At 51.6% G+C, this 26,433-nt stretch overlaps 1 protein-coding gene across 4 annotated transcripts in view; it reads right to left on the bottom strand.

The window, feature by feature from the left end:
• NPHP4 (nephrocystin 4) overlaps positions 1-26,433 on the bottom strand; it is a 114,240-nt gene that overhangs the window by 54,240 nt on the left and 33,567 nt on the right. For 3 of the 4 annotated variants that reach the window (XM_048222046.2, XM_044391420.3, XM_057305414.1), the window contains 4 exons: positions 25,188-25,324; positions 23,016-23,197; positions 22,267-22,399; positions 3,817-3,999 (listed from right to left, as the gene is read on the bottom strand). In XM_048222046.2, the coding sequence (XP_048078003.1) occupies positions 3,817-3,999; positions 22,267-22,399; positions 23,016-23,197; positions 25,188-25,324 (635 nt within the window). The remainder of the gene's footprint in view (positions 1-3,816; positions 4,000-22,266; positions 22,400-23,015; positions 23,198-25,187; positions 25,325-26,433) is intronic. The other variant, XM_057305413.1, reaches the window with a different exon arrangement.

Genomic DNA, 26,433 nt, shown 5'->3' on the forward strand with positions numbered 1-26,433 from the left:
CACAGTGACAGGCCTGGATATTGCTTTCTCAAAAGTGTTTTAACCACAAATTCAGCTTCTATAATAGTCATAGGACTACTCAGTTTGTCTACTTCATCCTGGGTGAGTTCTGATAATTTCTGGCTTAAGATAAATTGATCCATTTCAATTAAATTGTCAAATTTATGGGCACAGAGTTGTTCACAGTATTCCTTTACTGTCCTTTTGATGCCTGTGGGGTCAGCAGTGATGGTCCTTCTTCCACTCCTAACATCAGCAATTTCAGTCTTCTCTTATTGTCACTCTTACTGGACATTTATCAATTTTATTGATCTTTTCAAAGAACCAGCTTTTGGTTTTATTGATGTTCTCTATTTTTGTTCTCTATTGTTCTCTATTGTCTCTGTACTGTTCTGTTTCCGATTTCATTGGTTTCTGCTCTTTATCTTTATTACTGGCTTTCTTCCGCTGGTTTTAGGGTTATTTTGTTCTTCTTTCTCCTGCTCCTACAGGTGGAAAATAAGATTACTGAATGGAGACCATTCTTCTGCTTTAATACAAGCACTTAATGCTATCAATTCCCCTGGAAGCACACATCAGCTGCATTCTCCACCTTTTGATGTATTTTCATTTTTGCTCAGTCCAAAACATCCTCTATTTCTTCCTGAGGCTTCCTCTTTGAGTTACGGATTATTTAGAAACATATTGTTTACTTTCCAAGCGCCCATACTTTTTACTCTTATCTTCGTTATTGACTTCTGGTTTAGTTCTATTATGATCATGGACCATACCTGTATAATTCCAATTCTTTAGAAATTATGAAGGTTTGTGTCATGGCCCAGGACATGGTCTGTCTGCATGTTCCCTGTGCACTGGAAAAGAATGTGCGTTCTGCTGCTGTTGGGTGCAGGATTTTCTATAAGTCATGTCGATCCAGATGGTTCGTGATGTTGTTCAGTTCTTCCGTGTCCTCGGTGATTTCCTATGTATTCCCTGGTTTACTTAGAGGGGTGAGTGTTAAAGTCTCCAACCAGAACCATGAATTTGTCTGTTCACCCTTTCACTTCTACTAATTAGATGCACACACTTTTAGGACTGCTATGTCTTCTTGGTGAATTGGCTCTTTTATCAGATGTAATACCCTTCTCAATTTCCTTTGCTCCAAAGTCCACTCTGTCTGGTGTTGGTACAGCCATTCCTGTTTTCTTTTGATTGGTGTTTGCATGGAATCTTTTGCTGTCTGTTGAGTGTCTTTTCTCTGAAAGTTGAGATTTTCCTGGTTCTTTGCCTGTCAATTAAGTTTAGATTATATCACAGACATTTTGAATATTATGTTAGGAGATTCTGAGTCTTATTTAAATCCTGTGGAGTATGTTGGTATTTCTGTTTGGTCAGGAATCAGCCCAATGGGTTCAGGCCACAGTTTCCAACCAGCCTTCTATGGGCTGTTAAACCCCTGCAGCACTATTCGGTTCCCTCCTGCCTGTGATCCACCCAGGGCAACTCTGGGATGGGGTCGGTGGTCTATCCACAGTCAGTTCTCAGGGTCTTTGGTACAGCAGTTTAGGGTAGACTCAGGCACGTGCAGCCTGAGGGTTAACCCAGCATTTCTTAAACAATGTTATGGGGTTGCTTCCCAAGCCCCTCCCTCTCAATGGCCTCCCCAGACCTGTCCAGTTCCCCGGGGCCAGACCCCACTGCACTGCACACTTCTGGCAACAAACAGTCCCTGAATCCAAGGCCACACAGCAGGAGGACAAAGTGGTTTCTTTAAAGAGCACAGGAGCGTATCAAAGAGCTAAAGTTCTCATCTATCATTACCGGAAGTCAATACATAATGTCTAAAATTGATAAACTAAGAAACAGCAAGTAGAAGCATAATATTTGGAAACAAAGTAAATGCCATAAGTCACAGCTAAGAGTTGAAAGTGGCCACCTCTAGAGATATAATTTTTTTTTTAAAGACAATTACTTGCTCAAAGGAAAAATACAGGAGTTGTTTAGGAAAGAAAACATAATCATAATACGCTATTTACTTACACAGTAAATAACACTGAAATAATAACACAAACCTCCAAATTTACTTAGCCAAAAATTATGGGATGTTTCTAATATTGATATTTTCCTCTGATTAATTTCTGCCACTTCCCCTTATGGTAAGTTCATGGGATCAGGGATATTTTTCCAGAGGTATATACAGGTGCTCAGTAGAAGTTCACCGAATGGATAAGACACAGAACGGCCCGGTGTGGGGGCAGAGACGAGGAGCCCCTGGGCCTCCACACCATCTGCCTGGACAGAGGCCGGTGCGGCCGTGGAAGAAAAATGCAGGAAGAAGCAGAGGAGGCAGAATGAAGTTTGTGACCAGTTTTAGTTTGTTATTTTAGTTAGTTATAGATGTTTAGAATACCAGTCTCAACTAGGGGCAATTTTGCCCTCGGGAGACATCTGGCAATGTCTGCAGACAACTCAGTGTGTCACAGGCAGGGGTACACGACGGGCATCTAGCAGGTGGAGGCCAGGTGGGGGATGAACGTCCTCCGATGCGCAGGACAATCCCCACAGCAAAGAATTACCTGGCCCGAAACGTCCGCAGTGCTGAGGTTGAGAAACCGCAATGAGAAGTGATATTCCTCATGAAAAATGGGAGCATTTGATACACTTGTGTCCTCTACACAGTCAGACCTCCCAACACTTACCCCCCCCCCAGTTTACACACTTAGAACGTGAAGGGGATGTAGTGGCGTGACAAAGCTAAGATTAAATAGAATAAATATTTATTTACATACATACACATATACATCCAGAGAGGGAGACAGAGAGGCAACGGCTTCAGGATCTCTAATGGCAGTTTTGTAACAAGGGCTCAGACTAGTCTGTGGGGGAATGCAGCAAAATGTGGACCCATAATGAGACCTTCCCATAATCAGCAAAGCTGCACAATCAGCGGTTCCCTTATCCAGGTCCCCAAAGCATTACCCGCATCATAAATAACAACACTGAAATTCACGTTTGTCGCTAGAGTCAGCACACGGACGACTCACTGAAGGACCAGGGACGGTCCCTTCACCTAAGAAAAATGAGACAGTTGAGCAGTAAAAGGCTCCTCGCCGCACTGCTGAGACGGGCGGGGTGCGGTTCAGGAGCACAAGCAGACCCAAGCACCCTGCACGCGACACTGGGTGACACTGGCGGCAGGATGGGCTTCCGTCAGCGGCGCTTTCCTGCGGTACCTGCGGCTCCCTGGGTCCCTGCTACCCGTCCCGCAAGGCTGTCAGTGGGCGGGGGAGGCTGGGGGAGGAGACCCCTCACAACCCCTTCAAATGGCCCCGCCCCCCTTACCTGTCTTCTCTACCCGGGTTCGGAGAAAGCTTCATGCCAAACATGGATTTTTCAAACTCCTGCTGGGGCCTGCCCTCGGTGCAAAGCTGGAAGGTGCCAAGGGCCGGCGGGCACGAGAAACAAGTCCCAGAGACAAGCCAGGCTCGATGCCGACTGCCCGGGGCTGACCATAGCCCTGGCACCACACAAGGCCCGTCCCCCACATGTACATGCACAGCACAGCGTGTACAAATAAAAGATCCCGGCCCCTGGGCCATCTTGCGGGACTGATGTGTGAATGGGGATGTGCTAAGCCCCAGGATAAAACCCGCCTCAGTTCACGGCTGACGTGACTCAGCAATCAGGCTCGTCCTTTAAGGGCACATCCATGACATGAAGAATGCTGCTCATGACACAGCCACAAACGTATCTGTCAACCTCTGGTTTTGAAAACGTATGAACTTGCTAGAAGCTCATGGCAAAGACTCATACTTACAAAGTATTTGAACAACTTACCTCTTCAGAGCTCATGCTGGCCGGGGGTACTTTATAGACCAGACAGTGCGAGGGGTTGGGCTGAATCCCACCCTGCAGAGGTAAGATGACCTTCCCGGAGCCGGCTTCCAGCACAGGGTTCCAAACAGCCCAGCGAACCATGTGCATACAGGCCACGCTGGACAGAGAGGTGACCGAGGCCGCCTAGAAGGGAAACAAAGCGCATCAGTGAGTGACTTACCACCAATCCCACCTTGCAGATGTCATAAGGGAGCAATGCAGCCAGCAGGGGTCACGCAGAAGGAACCAGAGCAGGAGGGGGCACGACACAGAAGCTCAGAGGGCAGGGAAACAGCCGCCCACCTTGAGAGCCCCCCCCCCCAACCTAACCAGCACCCTCTCCTCTATGGATCTCCCTTCTGGCTCAAGATAGCAGCGGCTTTAAGACCAACACCATCCTTCTGAACCCCCTATTCCCCTGAGGCTCTTTGTGCAGGTCTGTAAGCATGCTGTCCCTCGCCCACATCTGCCCACATCTATTAGGGAGACACCAGGAGTGACACCTGGAGTTAGTGATAATGAAGGGTGCACAGGGAAGTTCAATTTGGCGTTATTCGCACACATTTTCTCCAGCTGCGCTTCTGCTCATAATGAATGGTACGTTTCACACATGTGACTCTGTGTACCTGGGGAACCGGCCAGGCCTGATTTCCTGTGCTGTTCCATGTTCCGCCTTCTCTATCACTGGCCAAGTGAAACCCATGAGCACACTAAGGAAAACCTGGGATTAGGGAAAAGCCGTTTTCTCAAACACAGTTTCACCTGCATCCGTTCGCTCAGAATTACCAATAAAGCCACGCTCCAGGCCTGGAATCTCTGCTCAGCTGGGCAGTGAGACTCGCGACGGCCACCCTGCGGGAGGCGACATCAGACACCCTGGCTCTGAGCGAGCCCCTGACTGGCAGGTGCCACAGGCTCCGTGGGAGGCAGCACATCGGGGCTCCAGGAAGGGCCGCTCTCAGCCAGAGGCCACAGGGCCCTTGGCAAGCGGGTTGGACTGGAAGCCCAGGAAGGCGCTTCTGGCCCCGAGCACAGCTGCCCTGACCAGAGTCACACTGGAACAGTGCAGCCCCAGGGGCAGCAGCCGCACCTGCCCCTGCCCGCTGCCGGGCGCTAGGGGTGACGTGGGGGAAAAACCTGAAGGCCGAGGTGGGAACTGGAGCGCGCGGCGTCCCACCCCCTCAAGCCCTGCTCGCGATCGCTCCCCTCTGCGACCAGGACAGCAAAGGAACGGGGTGACTCCAGGTGGTCTCTAGACCACCAGCCACATCCACTAACCCAGGCAGCCCTCCCCATTCGGGCCACAGGCACGGAGAGGGCGGGCAGCCTGCAAGAAAGGGCCTCACACTCTCGGAAAGAAGGGAAGCCCATGCCCCGTCTGTGATGGTAAAAGACATCACCCCGAGGAGAGGAGAGCCAAGGGGGGCCCACGGACATGGGCCGTGTTGGAAGCCACAGAAGAAGGCCAGGCTCCGGCAGAGCAGCTGGGGCTCCCACCAGACCCCGCTTACTTGCTGGACGCGGGAGAGCTGCCATGCCATCGTCATGGCCAGGGCTTGACTGCAGCCGGGTCCGAGGCAGATCGTCCCACATGCACACAAAGGACTCTGGCTGGAGCTCAGTGCAGAAGGCTCAAAGGTCAGCCAGGCCACACCGCAGCAGAGGGAATGTGTGAGCAGTGCCCAGCACGGAAAAGCAAGCACATTCGTCTCACCCGGTCAGGCTGTCCAGACTGTTCCTCTGCCAGACAGTCTGCCGTCCTGCTATATCCTTAGTCACACGGGGGCAAATGTCCAGAGTCAGCGTCTGGTCTTGAATTAATCTCTCTTCCTGAGGCCCCATCATAAGTGGACCAACCTCACTTCAGTGGAGCCTGTTCTGATCCTTTACTGGAGCCACCCCATCTGCCCCGGTCACGGGGTGACCAGGGACTTGGGTCGCTGCCAGTTCAATGAGAACACCATCACATCCTAGAAGTACAAAGAACCAGCAAAGAAGCCTACACGTGTGACCCTGCCCAACACTTTCAACACACGCCTGCCACTCCCCCCCCCAGTCAGCTGATGACGGCGATAGCAGACGGTACTGTGAAACCCTATCAGCCGATGACGGCGACAGCAGACGACACTGCGAAACCCCGTCAGATGATGACGGCGACCGCAGACGGTACTGCGAAACCCAGTCAGCTGATGACGGTGACACCAGACGGTACTATGAAACCCCGTCAGATGATGACGGCGACCGCAGACGGTACTGCGAAACCCAGTCAGCTGATGACGGTGACACCAGACGGTACTGTGAAACCCCGTCAGCTGATGACGGCGACACCAGACGGCACTGTGAAACCCCGTCAGATGATGACGGCGACCGCAGACAACACTGTGAAACCCCGTCAGCTGATGACGGCGACACCAGACGGCACTGTGAAACCCCGTCAGATGATGACGGCGACACCAGACGGCACTGTGAAACCCCGTCAGCTGATGACGGCGACAGCAGACAACACTGTGAAACCCCGTCAGCTGATGACGGCGACACCAGACGGCACTGTGAAACCCCGTCAGCTGATGACGGCGACAGCAGACAACACTGTGAAACCCCGTCAGCTGATGACGGCGACAGCAGACAACACCGTGAAACCCCGTCAGCTGATGACGGCGACAGCAGACGGCACTGTGAAACCCCGTCAGCTGATGACGGCGACACCAGACGACACTGTGAAACCCCGTCAGCTGATGACGGCGACACCAGACGACACTGTGAAACCCCGTCAGCTGATGACGGCGACACCAGACGGCACTGTGAAACCCTGTCAGCTGATGACGGCGACAGCAGACGGCACTGTGAAACCCCGTCACCTGATGACGGCGACACCAGACGACACTGTGAAACCCCGTCAGCTGATGACGGCGACACCAGACGACACTGTGAAACCCCGTCAGATGATGACGGCGACACCAGACGGCACTGTGAAACCCTGTCAGCTGATGACGGCGACCTCAGACGGCACTGTGAAACCCCGTCAGCTGATGACGGCGACAGCAGACGACACTGTGAAACCCCGTCAGCTGATGACGGCGACACCAGACGACACTGTGAAACCCCGTCAGCTGATGACGGCGACACCAGATGGCACTGTGAAACCCTGTCAGCTGATGACGGCGACAGCAGACGGCACTGTGAAACCCCGTCAGCTGATGACGGCGACAGCAGACGACACTGTGAAACCCCGTCAGCTGATGACGGCGACACCAGACGACACTGTGAAACCCCGTCAGCTGATGACGGCGACACCAGACGGCACTGTGAAACCCCGTCAGCTGATGACGGCGACAGCAGACGATACTATGAAAAGTTGACTATAAATCCACTGCTCTTTAAAAACAAAATTACTGGGGGCACCCGGGTGGCTCAGTCGGTTAAGTGTCTGCCTTCAGCTCTTGTGCTCTCTCTCCCACTCTCTCAAATAAATAAAATCTTTTTAAAAAAATTACTGTAAATGTATTGGCAAAACTGGCCACTAAAAAAAAAAACTATGCAGATTCAATCATTTTTAGACTACTTTTGTAAACAGCCATCTCTTTACAAAATCCAGTTTATTACAGGATCAAAAACAAAATACGTATCCAAGTTGCCATGCTATTTGCGCAAGTCCTCTGGTTTAATCTTTCAAATTAGGTGATTCTGATACGCTTCCAATTTCAGTTCCTTTGCTTTTCTAGTTCTCAATCGATAATAGCTCTCCCCTGTGCGAGTACCTGTCGGTTGTACACGTATCCACTTCCCCTCGCTTTTGTCTCTAACAGCTCCAACAAGAAGAGACAGCTAGCGAGTCACTGATCATCACTGCTTTGCAAAGATTTTGGCAACAATTAGGGCTCGGTGGCAACGCAGTTGCCATGTATTAGCCTGTGCTCTCTTCTCCCAGGCCGGGGTGCCACCTGCAGGCGAGAGCCTCCCAACCCCACGCCCTCGAATCCCCCCAGCCGGGTCCCCGGCTCTGAGGAGGTAAGGTGCACCGAAGCCAGCGGGCAGAGTGAGAACAACTATTTAACTGATCAGTGAGATAAGGCTCCTCCCGTCCATGAATTCTAGTGGTTGAGATAAAATCAGTTACTTTATGACATCTTATCCTGCCCGACTGGGTCTAGCTTCATGAAAAGAAAAACAAAAAACAAAAAACAACAAAGAGAAAAAAAACAAAACACTGAATTGTTCCCCATTTAGACTTTTAATTATGACAGCAAACAGTACACAAGAGGCCAAAGGAGTAAACTCGGATTATAAACTGGGTTTGTCGTGGAACAGAAGGGCCACACCAACATTCACCAGGCAGAGCCCAAAGAGACAACAGACCCTGACCCCCGGGGATGCTGCAACCAGGCTCCCTGTGGGGGCTCCACGGTGGCTTCAAAAAGGCAGGTCCACAGCCTAAGCCCTGGACACTGCGACTGTGACCTGACTTGGAAAAAGGGTCCATGCAGATGTAATTAAGTATTATGAGACTAGGGGATCTAGATTATCCAGGTGGGCCCCAAATCCAATGACAAGTGTCCTAACAAAGCAGTACAGAGACAGATTTGAGACGGAGAGACAGAGGGAAGGCCACACGCAGGCAGAGGCAGAAGCCGCAGGGGGACCGCGGCTGCCAAAACCTGCAAGACGCAGCAGGGATCCCCCCTGGAGCCTTTGGAGGGAGCCCTGCCCTGCAGGGGCACCGATTTCCACCCAGGGGAACTGATTTTGGATCTGTGGCCCCCAGGCTGTGCATTGCTTTAAGACACACACAGTTCGTGGCAATGTGTTCCAGCAGCCCCAGGAAACGAATGAAGTCCCCTTGGCTTCTGTCCTCAGACCGACCCAAAAGTCACCTAGAAGCAGGTAAAAGCTTCACGTTATTTCATGAGAGCGATCTCCAGATTTCCTCCTGCCCCAGGCCCGCCACCAGAGCCCCTCCACCCCACTCCAACACTGCAGCCACACGGCCCGGGGCCGCGCCACAGTGGGGACAGCAGCAGCACCACTGGTGGGGGAGGTCCCCCGCCCCTGAGGCTGCCTCCACAGACAGAGCTGATCCCAGGGGACAACCCTAGGATGCTTGGGTGAGCACAAATGAGAAAATCAACTGTTGTGTCAAAGTGTCTCCTTGTGTCCCCAGGATCACCGGGGTCACAGAGGGACAAGGAAGCCAGAAGAACCAAAATGAGAGAGACATCACAGTGGAAGGAGGGACAGGGAAGCCAGGCCCCAGGGTTGAGTGCAGGCACATCTGTTGTGTGACCCACACCCCGGTCCCAAGAATGGTCACCACCAAAACAGGCGGCAGGGACCAAGGACCGTCCACCAGAGGGGCAGGTATCTGCCCGCATAACTGGCGGGCACGTGAGAGCAGCCAGAGCTCGACAACCCCCAAGGAGCAAGAAGTAAGGCCACCTTCAGGTTACTTATTTCCCGGCATTCTCCTTTAAGGACACCAGGTCCTTGGCCACTGCAGTGGACTGCACAAGGCCCAAGAGCCTAGAAGGTGAAGGGTCAAGAGAGACAGGCACCCAGGGCCTGGGTGATGCTACCAGACAAAGCAAAGGCTCACAGGACATGTGTCATCAGCCCGAAATCGTCCTTCCAGAAACTGGTCAATTAGATGCCAAAGCCTTTTGTAAACCAGAAGGACAGTGAACTTGACAGCTGCTGTAGACTAATTTCTTTCATATACACTCACAGTGGACAAGGAAACCCAACAGCACATCATTAGTCACTTAATCTGCCCGTGTATGCCAGTATGTGTCATTTAAGGCACAGCAATCACCTGACAGACAATATACTCATTTCATTCCACCAAGTGGAGTATCTGTGAACATACACATGAGCAGTGACAGACAACAGGGGTGTGGTTTGAAGAAAGTTCCATAACCAATGGGGTGCCTGGGTGGCTCAGTCGTTAAGCACCTGCCTTCGGCCCAGGGCCTGATCCCAGGTCCTGGGATCAAGCCGCACATCGGGCTCCCTGCTCCGCTGAAAGCCTGCTTCTCCCTTTCCCACTCCCCCTGCTTGTGTTCCCTCTCTTGCTGTGTCTCTCTCTCTGTCAAATAAATAAAACAAGAAAGAAAGAAAGAAAGAAAGAAAGAAAGAAAGAAAGAAAGAAAGAGAGAGAGAGAGAGAAAGAAAGAAAGAAAGAAAGGAAGGAAGGAAGGAAGGAAAAGAAAGAAAGAAAAAGGAAAGAAGGAAGGAAAGAAAGAGAGAAAGAAAGAAAGCAAGCAAGCGGAAGGGAGGGAGGGAGGGGAAGGGGAAGGGGGGAAGGGGAAGGGGGGTAGGGGAAGGGGAAGGGGAAGGGGAAGGGGAAGGGGAATTCCGGTCCATAACCTAGAACAACTCTTCATCCTGGCTAAAGGAGTCATTACACTCGGGTCCTCTTTGCAAAAAAGGTGTCGCTTAATGAATTAAAGAAGCAGAGGCAAAATGGTCCTGAGCTTGGAGCTAGGCCTGGTGAGGCAGCCGGCCCTCTACTAGTGCTTCCTTGCAAAAACCTGCCCCTTGCCTTGTTCCGCCTCCCTCCCCCTTCTCCGCCTGGGTCCAACAGAGTCCTTGATGACAGGGCTCAGGCTTGGCGGCCTGGCATCCCCTCCTGTGGGTGCAGCCCCTCCACTCCTTGGGGCCAGGGGCCTCCCCACCGGTCAACAGGGGACTGCAAGCTTTAGAGCAGCCACTACTCTAGAGAAGGGATGTACTGGGGCCAGCGCTGGTAGTTCCGTGAGGGGGTAGCCAGGGGCCCTGGGAGAAGGCAGTTCTCTTTAGGAATCAGCACTCTGGAGAACGGCTATCTGCAGCTACACCCCACCTCAACCCCACCCCAGCCCCATCCCCCCATCGCCCCCACCCCCACCCCAGCCCTGGAGGCGTCACAGTGGGAGGGAGAGGGTGACAGGGAAGGACACCGGCAGTCCTGGAGGGCACTCGCAAGGCTCCAGACCCAAAAGAGAAGCCAACGGGCTGGACTTGACAGCACAGCTTCTGCTCGGCTGAAGACAGGGTTTCCCCTGGGGACGTGGGAAAGGGGCACAGGTCCCTCCGATTATTTCTTACAGTGTGACTCATGTTTGAGTCAGTCATCACCTCGAAATACAGTTTAATTTAAAAAGCAGTGTGTGGTGTATGACAAGAGCTATGTGAAGCGCTGGTAAAAATGTTAAGTGACTGTCCACACAACACAGCGAGCACGTGAAGTGGGCAGAAGCGAGGAAGGAAAAGTCCGGTGACAATAGCAGCTCAGAAATCAAGTAGCCAGGAGTAAACGAGATAAGCTGTTCAACTGTTTAAGATCCACATTTAAACCTTAAAACAAATCACTCCTGAAAAACACAAGAACAGGTTGGAACAAATGGAAAGACTTCCCTCGTTCTTGGTCAGGACGCGGCAACGTGGTCAACACGTCGGCACTCTCCGTGTTCACTTACACGTGTGGCACAATCCATCGGAAAGGCCTGTGAGCTCGCTCTCCCGAACTCGACATGCTGAGGCTTGGGCGTGTGCGGAGAGCGGGACGACGGCAGGAGCAGCGGCGGGGCCAGGGCAGCAGCAGCCCTCCCGGGGGACCCGCACGCCCCACAGTGTCCGCGCCGACGGCCCAGCACAGGGACACACAGAGTGGCACGTGCCGACGCAGACATACACCTCAACAGAGACCCAGTGCGCCACTAAGAGGCACCTAAACCGCAGCGACACGCAGGGCCTTTTTAGCAGGTGGCCCTGAGCAACAGGACAGCACGGGGTGAAAGTAAAGGAGGAAACATGAGGAGGCCCCATGGGAGGAAGGACAGGCTCTCTAACTACGACTCAAATCCAGATGCAACGGTCAACACAAGCTGATCTGACTACTGAAGTGGCCAAGACATCATGGGCCGAAGGTCTGCATCCCCAAGGCCCACATGTTGAAGCCCTAAGGCCCAGCAGGATGGCACTTGGAGGAGGTGATGAGAGGCTGATGAAGGCACCCGGGGGAGGGGGACATTAGTGTCCCTGCAAGAAGGGGAGGACAGGGAGACTTCCCCTGCCCCCTACACACACACACACACACACACACACACACACACACACACACAGAGCAGGGCAGCTGCTGCATGGTGGGCCCTCACCAGGAGCCAAATCTGCAGCACCGTGACCTTGGTCTTTGGCTCCAGCACCGGGAGGGATACGTGTCTGATGTTCACACGGCATTTTGTTACGGCCCCCAGAGCAGACGAAGACGTGGCCAGAAATGGAACCATGGTTTTGTAAAAAGGCAGCTGACAAAGTGGGAAAGTGGGACGAGGCACCTGCAAATTCACCTGAGAGCAGATGCCCTCACTCCCAAGCGCACAACGTGCGAGGAAGAACCGCAGGAACGCTACAGAAAAGCAGGCGAAAGCCGTGACCAGACGACCACAAACGCAACCACACGTTCGACTTCGCTCTCGCTCACCCTGATGCCGCTTCTCCCCTCCGAGCAGCAGACCCCAGAGCCCGACGACACCACTCCCAGCAAGGGTAACCCTCACAGCCCTCCATCCAGCAAGCCCTCCCGGGCGCACCCTGAAGACAAGCCCCCCAACGCGAAGTGAGCAAGCCCCCTGACGGCGCCCCTCACACGGTGTCCAACGGCAAGGCCCCGCAAACTGCCAAGCAAACTGCTGAGCTATCCAAACACGGGAAATCCGTAAACAAGCTGTGGGCACGATGGAGTGCATGCACCCAGGAAAGGAGGGGGAAGCGCTCTGTGGCCGGTCCAGCGCGACAGCGGGGACACGTGCGGAGTCAGCCCCCCGCACGCTGAAGGGCAGCCAAGAACACACACGCGTCCACTTGCACCAACGAAGCAGCCCGGGAGCAACGGCACTGCTTCCCGCCCAGGGCTGGGACAGCGGAAGGGACACAGAGGGAGCGATGCTCTTCCGAAACCACCTCTTGGTAGAAATTTTACTTTTAAAAAGCATATTAGTGTCCTACACATTCAAAAAAAACTAAATCACTAAGGATGGGAAGGGAAAGAACTATAGAACTGAAGGCAGATGAAGCAGGAGGGCCCGCGGCGGCTCCAGTGAGCAGCACGGCCACACCCCACACCGTGGGGACAAGGCAGGGGCTCCGACTCTTCCAGAGCCCTGAACTCCAGCTGGTAGGACTGCCTCTCGCAGCAGCATGGGTGGACCAACCCTGCGCAGGGGCTGATGGTGCGGGCCGGCTTCTCCCTGAGGAGGGACGGAGGGCCACACGTGGAAGGAGGCTCGGAGAGCCCTGCCAGATGCCCTGGGATCGGCAAGAACTCCAGTCCTAAGCTGAGTCTATGCACAGGGTGTGGTGTGTATGTGTGTGCACGTATGTGTGCATGTGTGTTTCCATAGGTGAGTCTCCCAGCTCTGTCCATTGAAATCAGAGCTGGGAAACGAAGACACACCTAGCGCCCAGATCTGGAGGCAGACACATCCCCTGTAAAAAGAACCAGGGCTGGGGTGCCTGGGTGACTCAGGCGGGTAAGCGACCAACTCCTGATTTTAGCTCAGGTCATGATCTCGGGATCCCACATCAGGTTCCGCGCTCAGCGGGGAATCTGCTGGAGATTCTCTCCCTCTGCCCCTCCTCCCACCTCTCTCTCTCAAATAAATTTTTTTTAATTAAAAAATAAAAAGAAATAAATAAAAAGAACCAGGGCTCATCAGAAACTAGGAAAGTCTGAGAAACTGTCACAGTCCAGGGGCGCGTAAGAAGACACGATGACCACCTGATGTGGCATCCCAGGGGGAGTTCTGGAACAGAAGCGGGCTTTAGGAAAGGAAATTCAAATAAAGCATGGACTTAGGTTGGTAATAATATATTAATACTGGTTCATCAGTTTTGACAAATGTACCATAGTAACGAGGCTAAAAACAGCGGAACAGGGGACGGGTACATGGAATCTCTGTATTATCTACACAGTTTTTCTGTAATCTAAAACTTCTCCAAAAGAAAAAGTTTATTGAGAAAAAGGCAGCGGTGGGAAACCACAGCTCCTCACAGAAAAGGCTGATTTGGGGGCTGGAACGGGGAAGATGCGAGCTGAGCCTGGAGCATCTTGTTCTGCCAGAAAACGGAACGCGACACAGGATATCCCAAGGACACAGCCTGAAGGGACTGTGGACAACTCCAGGACAATCTGAGCACTAAAATAATCAGGGACATTAGTGTTGAGTTTCTCTTTTTTTTTTTTAAGATGTCCTTGAGTCCCTCCCAATGTGAAGCTGGAAATCCTCACTCTGAGAGAGGCGGCAACGGATGCCAACTCCAGCGGACAGTCAGATGAGGGGCTTAGAGGGTCTCCCCACAGACTGCTTGTTAGCTGCAAGGACAAAACCAGTAACTGTCCAGTGGGGACATCACACAACACCTGACCAGTGATCGAGACTAAGCAGGCCAACGAGGCCGGAGGGACAGCCCGGACCTCTGACGTGGGACCCTAAGGGACACACCCCGCCCCACTGCAGGGTTCCGGCAGGAATGCAGAAGCTAACTCCATCAGGAGAAGGCATCACCAAATCCAACATGAGGAACACGCATGTAAAATGTTTCTACCAAAATCTATAAAGAACTTATCAACTCAACACTCAAAAAAGCAAATAATCCGGTCAAGAAACGGGCAGAAGACACGAACAGACATTTCTCCAAAGAAGACATAGAAATGGCCAATAGACACATGAAAAAATGCTCCACATCACTCGGCATCAGGGAACTACAAACCAAAACCACAATGAGATACCACCTCACATGGGTCAGAATGGTTAAAATTAACAAGTCAGGAAACGACAGATGTTGGCAAGGATGTGGAGGAAGGGGAACCTTCTTACACTGCTGGTGGGAATGCAAACTGGTGCAGCCACTCTGGAAAACAGCGTGGAGGTTCCTCAAAAAGTTGAAAATAGAGCTACCCTATGACCCAGCAATTACACTACTGGGTATTTACCCCAAAGATACAGATACAGTGATCCGAAGGGGCACCTGCACCCCAACATTCATAGCAGCAATGTCCACAACAGCCAAACTGTGGAAAGAGCCCAGATGTCCGTGACAGATGAATGAATAAAGAAGATATGGTGTATGTGTGTGTGTATATATATATATATACATATACACACACACATACACAGAGAGAGAGAGATAAATAAATAGAATGTTACTCAGCCATCAAAAAGAATGAAATCTTACTATTTTCAGTGACATGGACGGAACTAGAGAGCATTATACTAAGTGAAGAAAGTCAATCAGAGAAAGACAATCACGTGATTTCACTCACATGTGGAATTTAAGAAACAAAACAGAGGATCGTAGGGAAAGGGAGAGAAAAAGAAAATAAGAAAAATCAGAGAGGGAGACAAACCCTAAGAGACTCTTAACCATAGGAAACAAACTGAGGTTTGCAGGAGGGGAGGGGGGAGGGGGTTGGGGTAACAGGGTGATGGGCATTAAGGAGGGCATGTGATGTAATGAGCACTCGGTGTTACATGCAACTGATGAATCACTGAACTCTACCTCTGAAACTAAAAAAAAAGAAAAGAAATCTAAAAGGAGAGAAACTTGTCCTACAAAAATAAAATCAGAGGGGAACCTCGGTGTCTCAGGTGGTGAAGTGTCTGCCTTTGGCTCAGGTCATGATCTCAGGGTCCTGGGATCGAGCCCTACATCGGGCTCCCTGCTCAGCAGAGAGTCTGCGTCTCCCTCTCCTCCCCGCCTGTGCTCTCTCTTGCTATCTCTGTCTCTCTCTCAAATAAATAAATAAAAATCTTTAACAAATCAAATCAAATCAAGGAAGCCAAAGAAAGTCTGAGGAGCTGCTCCAGATCAGAGGAGACCCTGGAGGCAGGAACCCCAGCACCATGCACCCTGCACTGGAGAGAGATGCCACCAAGGACACGCTGGGTCACCAGCAGGCCTGGACTACAGCAGAGACTATGGCCCCACTTGGTGCTGAGCCAGGCAGGCTGCTGTCTGTGCCCACGGCAGGGCGCCCTGCCTGCAGAAATGCACACTGAAGCGTTTGAGGTCAGGGGCCGTGATGTCTGCAAGTCATTCCCAGAGAGTTCACACAAAATACGCGTGTGGATCTGCATGTGCATATACGCACGTGCACACACATACACACACACACACACACACACACACACAGGATGGGTGGGAGGAGGAAACGGGAGCCAGCAAGTAGGGATAAAGCAAGTGCGACCGATGTGAACAGCTGAATCCGGGGAGGAGGAGACCAGTACTCCTAGTATTCTTGTAACTTGTCTGTAAGTTTGAAATCACGTCCAAATAAAAAGTTATTAAAGAAGTTAAATAAGGTCCTACTATGCCTTTTCTTTTTTCAAGAACAATGTTAAGAATACGAAAAGGCTGGGGGCGCCTGGGTGGCATAGCGGTTAATCGTCTGCCTTCGGCTCAGGGCGTGATCCCGGCGTTACGGGATCGAGTCCCACATCAGGCTCTTCCGCTATGAGCCTGCTTCTTCCTCTCCCACTCCCCCTGCTTGTGTTCCCTCTCTCGCTGGCTGTCTCTCTCTGTCGAATAAATAAATAAAATCTTAAAAAAAAAAAAAAAAGAATACGAAAAGGCCAATGACAGACTATGGAAAAATAATCACAATCTATGTATGTAATGCCAAGATTTATAGCAAAAATATATAAAAGAAACTCCCATCTACCCAATAATACAAAGACAAACAATCTGAAACAATGGCCTGGCCACTTCATGAAGGAAGAGTAGGAACGGCCAACAAACACAGAACACGACTCATGCCTGGTCATCAAGGAAAGGCAAACTACAACCCCACTCACGTCCATGAGGAAGGCTGAAGTTAAGACGACAGACGGACCATGAGTTTGTAAGGGTGAGCAGCTGTCCTTCTCCAGCGGTGCCGGCGCACCCACATTGGAGAAACAGGCCCGGCTCGGAGAGGTAACGTCTACCTACCTACGACCCAGAACTCGGTCCCACGGCACTCGGCAAGAGGAAATGAAAACGTGTCCACAAAGACTTGCCCAAGAATGCTTAGAGGAGCTTTGTGTATTAGCTGGAAAAGCCCACCAACAGCAAAACGAAAAAAGAAACTTGCAAACCACACGATCTGATGAAAGATGAGCACCCAGAACACGGAGGGAACTCCTGAACCCTGCAACAAAACAACAAACCACCCGACTCGAACAACCCTTCCCCAGTGAAGACACAGGCCAACAAGCACGCAGAAGGATACTCGGCGTCATGACCGTCCGGGAAATGCAAATCAAAACCACAGTGAGACACGCTTCACACCCATTCACACGACTATCATCACAGAAAAGCAAACGGTGAGGGCTGGCAAGGGTGTGCAGGAACTAGAACCCTCGTGCACTGTCAGTGGGAACGTAAAATGGCACAGCCACTGTGGAAAACAGTGTGGGGTTCCTTGAAAAACTAAAAACAGAATTACCACACGATCCAATAATTCTGCTTCCTGTATATACCCAGGAGAACGAAAGGACGGTCTCGAAGAGATACGTGTCCACACGTGTCCATGTTGGCACTCTCCACAATGTCTGAAATGGGGAAGCCACCCCAAGCCCATCGACTGATGGCTGGATACGCAAAACGCCAGACATGCGGGACATCCATTTTTCAGCCGTAAGAAGGCAGGAAATTCTCCAATAGGCCACAGCGCAGATGGGCCATGAGGGCATAACTCCGAGTGAAAGAAGCCGTCCAGGAAAGGACAAATACTGTATGATTTTACGAGACGTGAATTCTGGGGATGGATGGAGGTGACGGCCTCACAGCAAGTGTGAATGCGCTTGATGCCACAGAACTGCGCTTAAAAACAGTTAAGATCGGTAGGAGAAGAAAGGGAAGAAGGAACGGGGGTAAAAAGAAGGGGGAATGAACCATGAGAGACTATGGACTCTGGGAAACAAACTGAGGGCTTCGGGTGAGGGGGGGATGGGATAGGCTGGTGATGGGTATTAAGGAGGGCACGTATTGCATGGAGCACTGGGTGTTATACGCAAGTAATAAATCATGGAACACTACAATCAAAAAACTTGGGAAGTACTGTATGGTGACTATCATAACATAATAAAAAATTATTATAAAAAAATAAAATAAAAACAGTTAAGATGGTAAAGTTTGTGTTACGTGTATTTTTACCACAAGAAAAAGAAGACATTAAAAAAAAAAGTAAGTCAGAATGACACTGAACCCTGCACTTTATTTTTTTTTTTTTTTAAAGATTTTATTTATTTATTTGACAGAGATAGAGACAGCCAGCGAGAGAGGGAACACAAGCAGGGGGAGTGGGAGAGGAAGAAGCAGGCTCATAGCACAGGAGCCTGACGTGGGGCTTGATCCCACAACGGCGGGATCACGCCCTGAGCCGAAGGCAGGCGCTTAACCGCTGTGCCACCCAGGCGCCCCTGAACCCTGCACTTTAAAACTGTCGTAGGCCTTGCGAATTTCTTAGTAAAATAAAACCAAAAAACAATTTTCAAAAAGTGAGTGAGCAGATTATCCTTCCTAAAGCCGTAAGGGGAGCCCAACATTTGCGACAAAATAGAAGACTCGGCAGCAGAGCCCCCTCCATCAGCAACCACCAGCACACAGTGTTCACATCGACCCGCGTGCGTGGTGGGCACTCAGCCCTGCCTGCTCCGGGGAGACTGAGGGCAGAGCCGGGTCTGAGCAAGTAGATAGGTGGCCGCATGGTAGGAGGGCAGCATGCTCTGGGGACACGCCAGGTTATGCTGAAAGACTTCCACACAACCCTCAAGACATCTGTATTTCCAAGTTCTAAACACTTCAATGTACATCATTTTCAGAATAAATTAAGGCATGATTCTCATGTGCCAAATACAGAACAAAATAGTCAGCTCTGAGGAGGCCCAGGCACCTGGCAAGCACTCCCATCTTTGTTGTACGGACTTGTTTTGTCCGAAGAATACTAGAAAATACATAAGTAATAAGTCAGCTAATGTTTACCTTCTAGAGATCTGGAAGTGACTTTGCTATGTGACCCCACAGAAAGGACTATTTGGACCCCTGGCAGCCCCCTGGGGATCTGGACTTATACTCACATGGAAACGCAGCAGAAGACGCTGGGTCTGGCTATTTTTACAGCTGCCTTCATTCTGCGTTCCTCACTCATGACCTAGGGAGGCTGCTTCATCAGCGTTAGCAGTCAGCACACTGACGGAGCCCATGCCTCGGCCGCTTCCAGGATTTCTCAACAGGCCGCCTCATGCGGGCGCACTGCCCTATGGACGCTAATTCCCAGGTGGGAAGAATGGCCTCGTCTCACTCTCCACAGCTAACCCAGAGACAAACTAAAGGGCTTCAGTTGTTGGCTAACTAAAAGGTGCAAAAACTTCACGACCGATCACCAGCGAGGAGCGTGTCTTCTCGAAACGGTCTTTCCAGCTTGCTGTCAATGACCACCAACATACTTGGGACCAAAAAACTTCCCCCAGACTCAGGTGACCGGGTATAAACTGGATACACGCTCAACCCGATGGTTTCTCCCCATCGACCACTTGAAGGGGGCCAGTCTCAAAAGGGCCCCAGGAGACTGAGGCTCCCGGCTCCTGGTCCGAAGCACGGGCTGAGTGGGCCTGTTCCGTTTCTTCAAGCGTTAGGAATACAAGAACACAGACGTGAGGACCCCAGCAAGGCCATCTAGAGGACAGGTGGCGGCACCAGAGGCGGCGTCCGTGAGGGAGCACACGGCTGGTTCAGAAATCATTTCCCCAAGAAAAGTACGTTTCTGGTTTGGGCTCTTCCACTTCTGCTTCTGTAAAGTACTTGAGAAACGTGCGCGCAGGCTGGTGGGACACTGGGTGACACTGGGCAAACCTGTTTCCGTTTCTCAGGGGTGATGACGGTACCACAGCAGCAGCCCCATCATTTGGAGACACGGACGGTTCACAGAGGCAGCGACGGGCTGTCTAGGATGGAGCGACACGGGCCGAGAGGAGCGGAGGTGGGCACCCCGCCGGGTCCATCACAGGCTTCTCTCTCCCTCCATATTTGAAATTTCCCATAACAAAAAGGTTAAAGGAAGGAAAGAATGTACGTGCCACAACGTTCACAGTGATCAAAGCCGATGATGACCGGAATTTGCTTCGAAACGTATCAGAACGGGTGTGGGAGATGCTACGGACAAAACAGGACCGTGCCCGCAGCTGGCAACCGCTGAGCTGCCTGGTTCATTTTACTACGCGGTCTGCCTCAGTTTACGTTTGCAGTGCCCGTCGTATGAAGCTCTCACACGGGGAAAGAAACGGAGAAAGAGACTCGCAGGCGGGATGCAAGTGAAGAGTGCACTCCGCCCGCAGAGGGATCCGGGCGCGCTGGCTGCGGCCTGGCCACCCCCCGACCCCAGCCACACCCGCCCCGACACACAGACATCCCTGGGGAAGGACAAGAGCCCAGCCGGCAGCGCCCCTGTGCCCTCCCCCCTAACGTGGAAACCTGTCCATGATGGGAGCTCCTGACTCAGGCCTGCCCCCCGGGTGCACACACACACACTGCCCCCGCTCCACGCACACAGCAGGCAGCCTGTGCCGACCAGCACTGCACGGCCCGGGACCCCCCCTTCCAGACCACGCTGAAGAAAGCGCTGCTGATGGTCGTACAGCGTCCATGTTAGGAGAAACCTCCACACCACAAAGAACCGACGGGCTGCTCCGCACGCGTTCCAAAAGTCCGTGAAGCAGCAACACACGGCAGAACACCCGCGCTGGTTAGGCGTTTCAGGGAAGAGTTAACAAATAACAATCAAGTGTCACGGGAGACACACCAGTTTCCACGTACAGACTCTGCGATCGCAAGCAAACCGTATTAACATTCCGGAGGGAACTCTACACGTACGTAAGACGCGGAGGGCGCCAGGCCCACAGGCGACTTGGCTGGCTCCCTCCGTGTCTCCTTCCAAGGGCAGCACCGGGTGCCAGCCCCAGAAGCCACCCCTCCTGGTAGAGTCCCCACCCAAGCCTGGGGTGCACGCCCCACGCAGCCAGGCGCACGGACACACGATCACATTCCAGCTGCAATTTCTGGTAATAAATAAAGAAGAGAGGAGCTGGGAACTACAGCTTGATTAAAACGACAGTGACAGTGTGTTCGGCCATGATTAGAACATCTGCCTCTAGATCTGTTCACCTGATCAGGACTCTGAATGATACTGACCTGAGGTGTGGACAACAGAAAGCAGATGAGAAAATAAATATGAGAAATAGAAACGAGAAATAAAAATAAAAATGAGAAAATAAAACAGCACCTCCACTCGGCACCCCGTCCCCCTCCTAAGGCTCACCCCAAGACCGTTCTCAGTTCTGGTCCCCATCAGCTGCACGGCAACGCTGGCCGACCGACCACCACGGAACTTGCCTTCTCATCCTTTTATTTCTAACGTACATGTTAAATTGACATTTGCTTTTTCAAACAGAAAACGGAATCTTAAGTAGAGCATGATTTGAGTTTTCCAAAGAATCTCCATCAGTGACGTAAGCGATGGCTACACACCATACGCTGAGCCCTAACACGGGGCTGAGGGGCACCAACCCTGCGCAGCCAAAAGCCTGCGTGTAACACACCATACGCTGAGCCCTGAGTAACACGGGGCTGAGGGGCACCAACCCTGCACAGCCAAAAGCCTGCGTGTAACACACCATACGCTGAGCCCTGAGTAACACGGGGCTGAGGGGCACCAACCCTGCACAGCCAAAAGCCTGCGTGTAACTTTCAACTCCTCCAAAAACGTAACTCCTAACAGCCTACGGTTGACCAGAAGCCTGACCAGTAACAGGGACCGTCAATTAACACACGTTTCATATGTAGTATGAATTATATGCTGTGTTCTTACAATAAAGTCAGCCAGAGGAAAGAAAATGTCATTAAGAAATTCATAAGGAAAAAAAAATACACTTACAGTACCGTATTTACCAAAAAAACCTCTTTTGGTTGTAAGTGGCCCCACGCAGTTCAAACCAGTGTTGCTCAAGGGTCAACTGTATTTCTTCCAACTGAACCTTACAGACTCTTAGTTATGATACGGGCACACAACGTTCACTGTGAGACATTTGTCACCTGTGCAGAGTCAAGCTTTACTCTACTCAACATCATATGAAAAATACATTAGACTCATTTTTCAAGATAATTATTGATCTGATATTTGTGAATTACGGCTGTTGTGCCTGCCTACTGCACTACTGCTCACCATCGGCCAGCAGCACATTCTGTTGCCATAAGGGCAGGAAATGACTGTAACAAAGCTCTCAGCAGGAAGAAGCACTACACCTGTTATCCACACTGCTGACGAAAATTACTCGGCTTTACCAGAAACACGAGTGGTGACTTTGTTTATCCGCAGGGCACGGAGCCCCGGGCCCTTCTCACCTTGCCGTCCACTCCGGAAGGGCTGTTGAACACATACTCCAGCTGAAAGATGATGGCAAATGCAGGGTGATGGACCATCTCAGGGAGTCGGAGGCGGCTTCTCAAAACCAGTGCCTGGTTTCCAGAGCTGCATCTAGAACACAGAGCAGTGGCAGGTCAGGCAGCGCTCCCACTGCCCTGCACCCCCCTGGGTGCCGGGTGCTGCTGGCGCGGCAAGTGCCCACAACGATGCCACTAAGTCCCCAATGATGCTGCCAGCCCCCAAGGCAGCTCCCAAACCAGAGCCTTTCTAGGTGCTTTAATCAACACTCATTCCAAATCACCAAAGCTTATGTCAGGAGGATGGACAATACGGCCAGGTCTCCAGGGAGGCTCATCCTCCAGGGCCAGCCTCTGGAACTTCCTGCCTGCTGGTTCTCAACCACATGAGACGTTGATCGCAGGCCCAGTGGGAGGAAAGCATGCCAGGATCTCCCAGACCCCAAGCAGCCACAGGTGGAGGCACCTGTCATGTTAACTCCAGAACCGTCACAGCACAAATCAGGAGTTTCCAACTGGACAACACTGGGGGCTGCTCCTAATGGATGTAAGTCAGCAAGAGGAAACAAAGGCACCAGGGAAGAAGCCCAGGTGGACAAGCGCACACTTGACACGCAAAAACAGCTCCATTTCGCTTTGATCCCCGGTTATGTGCACCCCCGTACCTCCCAATTCCACGGGGCCGGACCCTGCAACCCTGGGGAGAATACCTGGCCTTTGAGGAGGAGCCAACTTTCCTACTGAAACTGGCAGAGCGCGTCAAGGCCATGTCCATCTCAGGCACCAGCACCACCACCTGTGGCCTCTGCACGAAGCCCAGACCGTTGTGCACACCGACGTGCAGGCGGCGCTCCAAGATCTCCAGCGCGCCGCCGTCCAGCGGAACGCCCCCCTAGGAAAGCACACGTCACACAGAGTAAGTCCCTGTGCAGAAGGGCAGAAGCTCCCAAGGGAGAGGCAAGCAGAGAGAAGGAACTGGAACAGCCGTCTCAGGCATTTCCTGATCAGATGGCACTCAGTGAAAACGAGTCCAGGCCAATGAAAGGCAAAGAAGCCCACGAGAACCACTGGCCTTAGCGCCTTTTCGAGGTAATTGTGGGTTTCTCACACAGCATGATCTTCTCAGGGCAGTACACCCCAACACACCCTCCCCCCGGAAGGTGCCTGAAGCACCAAACTCTTGCTGAGGCTTCTCTGGCTGAGCTCAATGCTCAAGATGCAGCAAACGAGCAACCGGGGACCCAGGGCTCCAAAGCGCAGGAGCCCACTGCCCCCGAGGCACCTCTGCCCTCCCCCAGACTCAGACACTGGAGGCGTGAGCCGAAGGGGCAGCGGGACGAGGGAGCATATTTATGCAGTAAGTCATAAACCAATAAACACGGAATCTGCCCCAAAGTGATCGCTAGATATTAAAGTGTTTCATCTTAAGAAAAAAATGTACAGGCACTTTAACAAATGAGCAAGGACAGTCCTCCAGGCAATTACTGTTTATTAAATTATGTGATCATGGCAAAATGATTCCTGAATCTTCAAGTTTTCTTCATTGCCCATTAATCAAGCTGAACAGACCTAAATTCAGCCTATTAGTCTCTGAGTAATGAAAATAGAGCGATGGAGGTAACAGAGTAGCTACCAGTTGGATAGGAACAAAAATACAAAGTAGTGAAAATACATAATAAAGTGATTTTTATGGGAATACATAAAATTTAACAATGATACTCCTAAAGCATCTCTACCATCATGCAGTACACTCAGCAGTAAGAACACAGCAGGAACCAGAGCAAGAAAATGTGCACTCCGTCAATCTCCTCCTCTGTGTTTGTCTCACATGAGACATCGTACGGAACTTCCTTGTCAAGAATGGAGAGCAAGCAAAAAAAGTCCATCTCATCGATGTGTGCATGTGTGCACACATATGTGCACGTGTACATGTATGTGTGTGCATGTGTGTGCATGTGTGTGCGCATGTGTGTAACTAAGACCTCGCTAACTTCACAGACTGCTAGGATGGTCACCTACCGATGGAACCACTCACTGTCATGACCAAAGAGTACTAAAGGTCTGCAATGGGCCGATACTGATGCACTTCGGGTGCAAGGGTGAACCCAACCATGACCCTGTCCTCCTGGTGCAAGTACTCCACAGAGGGGCTACCAATAGAGCAATGAACAGGTAAGGAAACCAGGTGCTCTCGGGGAGGGCCAAGTATCTGGAGAAAGGAAGCAGGGTGACATACGGACAAAGTCTAGTAGAGGAAGGGGCCGCAGCCTCAGCAGCACACTCAGGTGGCCTGTCGGGGCGATCAGGTTTGCACTGAGAACCGAAGCCTGAGGGACCACGCAAGGGTGTGGACGCGGAATATACAGGGAAATGAGCTAGCTGTCCAAAGGCCAGGTGGGGACAAGCTATGGCCTGTGACCGCCAAGAGTTTATGACAACGTGTCACACGGGCAGGCAGAACTGACGCTGTGATAGGGAGCCCCTTTCACAGAAAGCAGGTCTGCTGGGATAAAATGACTAAGATTTCTAGTCATGTCCTTGGATGAGCCAAATATCTTGCAAATGCTCTTTGTAAATGCAGATTATTTTATTGGTTTCCCTATGCTCATTTGGTGATTTAATCTACTTTTAAATGAAGACTGTTTTAAGATATAACGAAACTAACGTGAGGGTCTGAGGATAATAGCACCTCCGCCACACAAAAGTTAAGACAATGCACCAGATTCCCTTGCGAGCCACTGCACGAGGAGCACGCAGGACTGCGTCACCAGTGGCTGGACCGTCCACCCTGGCGGCATCAGAGGCCGGCAGCTTCCCCACCTCTGTCCTGCCCTGCCCGCATCTCCACTGTTCAGAATAAGTTCCACCATGTAAGACAGTACCTCCCGAAAGTGATCGCTGATAAGGAGTTCTAGAAGTTCTTCCTCAAACTTCTCAAGGGAAGGGTACAGCGTGAAGAATAAATCGTCCAAGTACCACGTGACAGACTTCTGAAGGCGAGGCTTTCGGAGGGCGTCCCCTGAAACAATGAGGGGGCTCATGGAGCGTATCCGTGGGGACGGGACCACCAGAAGCATCCAGGGGCTCTCACCCACCAAGGTCCAGGCCGTGGTGCTAGGACCTCCGGGCAGAGAAGAGACCACAGGCACAGCTCTCAGACCGAACACTGAATCAGAACCCAGCTCCGTTCACACCGAGACGCCAAGCTGATTAAACAAGCCCAGATTTCATTTACAGCCCGATTCCTCCCCCCACCCTCCTCCAGGAACACATTTTATAATTCAGCAATCCAAAGAACACAGATTACAGAATGCAGGGTAACATCTGTTCCTATCAGCTTGGTTTCCCTTTATCACTGACTTCCTCTCTAGCAAGAACACAGCCAATGATGCCATTTCTTATTTTTGTACGTTTACCTTGAACCATTTGGAAACATGCAGAAATACTCATGAGCACATTAAGCCAACAAGCAAAAACACCGTCTGGGCCGACACCATAAGAGAAAAGTCCCCATCCTGCTGGGGAAGCAGCCCCAACTGGGAGCTCTTTGAGGACAGAAGGGGACGGTGGCTCCTGGCACGCAGCTCGGTGCCGAGCGCAGAGCAGGTGCGTCAACCCTCGGCAGCGAGGGGCGCGGTCAGGTCCTGTGCAGGCCTGCCCCCTTCCCCCGGGGCTCGGGCGCGAAGGCAGGATGAGGGCCAAGCCGACCACCTCCCCACGAGCACACAACCCAGGCTCTGCCCTCCCACCCCCATCACTACTCTGCTGCCCTCTGTCTCTTCCCAAGCCTTAATAAGAATTAAAGTGCAAAGTCTTAGATTCTGAGAGCGGATTCCAAAGGTAGAGAAAGGAAACAACTGGCGTGAGTCTCGGCGCAGAGGGAACCGTGGTGAGAGCCCTCTGTCATCCTGCCGGGAGGTCAGTCTGCAGCCAGAGGCGATTCCGGCTTTGCCTCCGCGTGCACCAAGACCCTGAAAATATCCACTGCCACCTTCTGCCCCACTAATTCCACTTTTTGAACCTATTCAGCTAAATTAATCAAATGTGGAAGGAAAGCACTAGGTGCAAAAATACTCATTAAACATTATTTATAACAGAAAAAAAGAAGAAACAACCAAGTGCTCACTA

This window comes from Ursus arctos, unplaced genomic scaffold (assembly GCF_023065955.2).
Source record: "Ursus arctos isolate Adak ecotype North America unplaced genomic scaffold, UrsArc2.0 scaffold_32, whole genome shotgun sequence".
NCBI lineage: Eukaryota > Metazoa > Chordata > Mammalia > Carnivora > Ursidae > Ursus > Ursus arctos.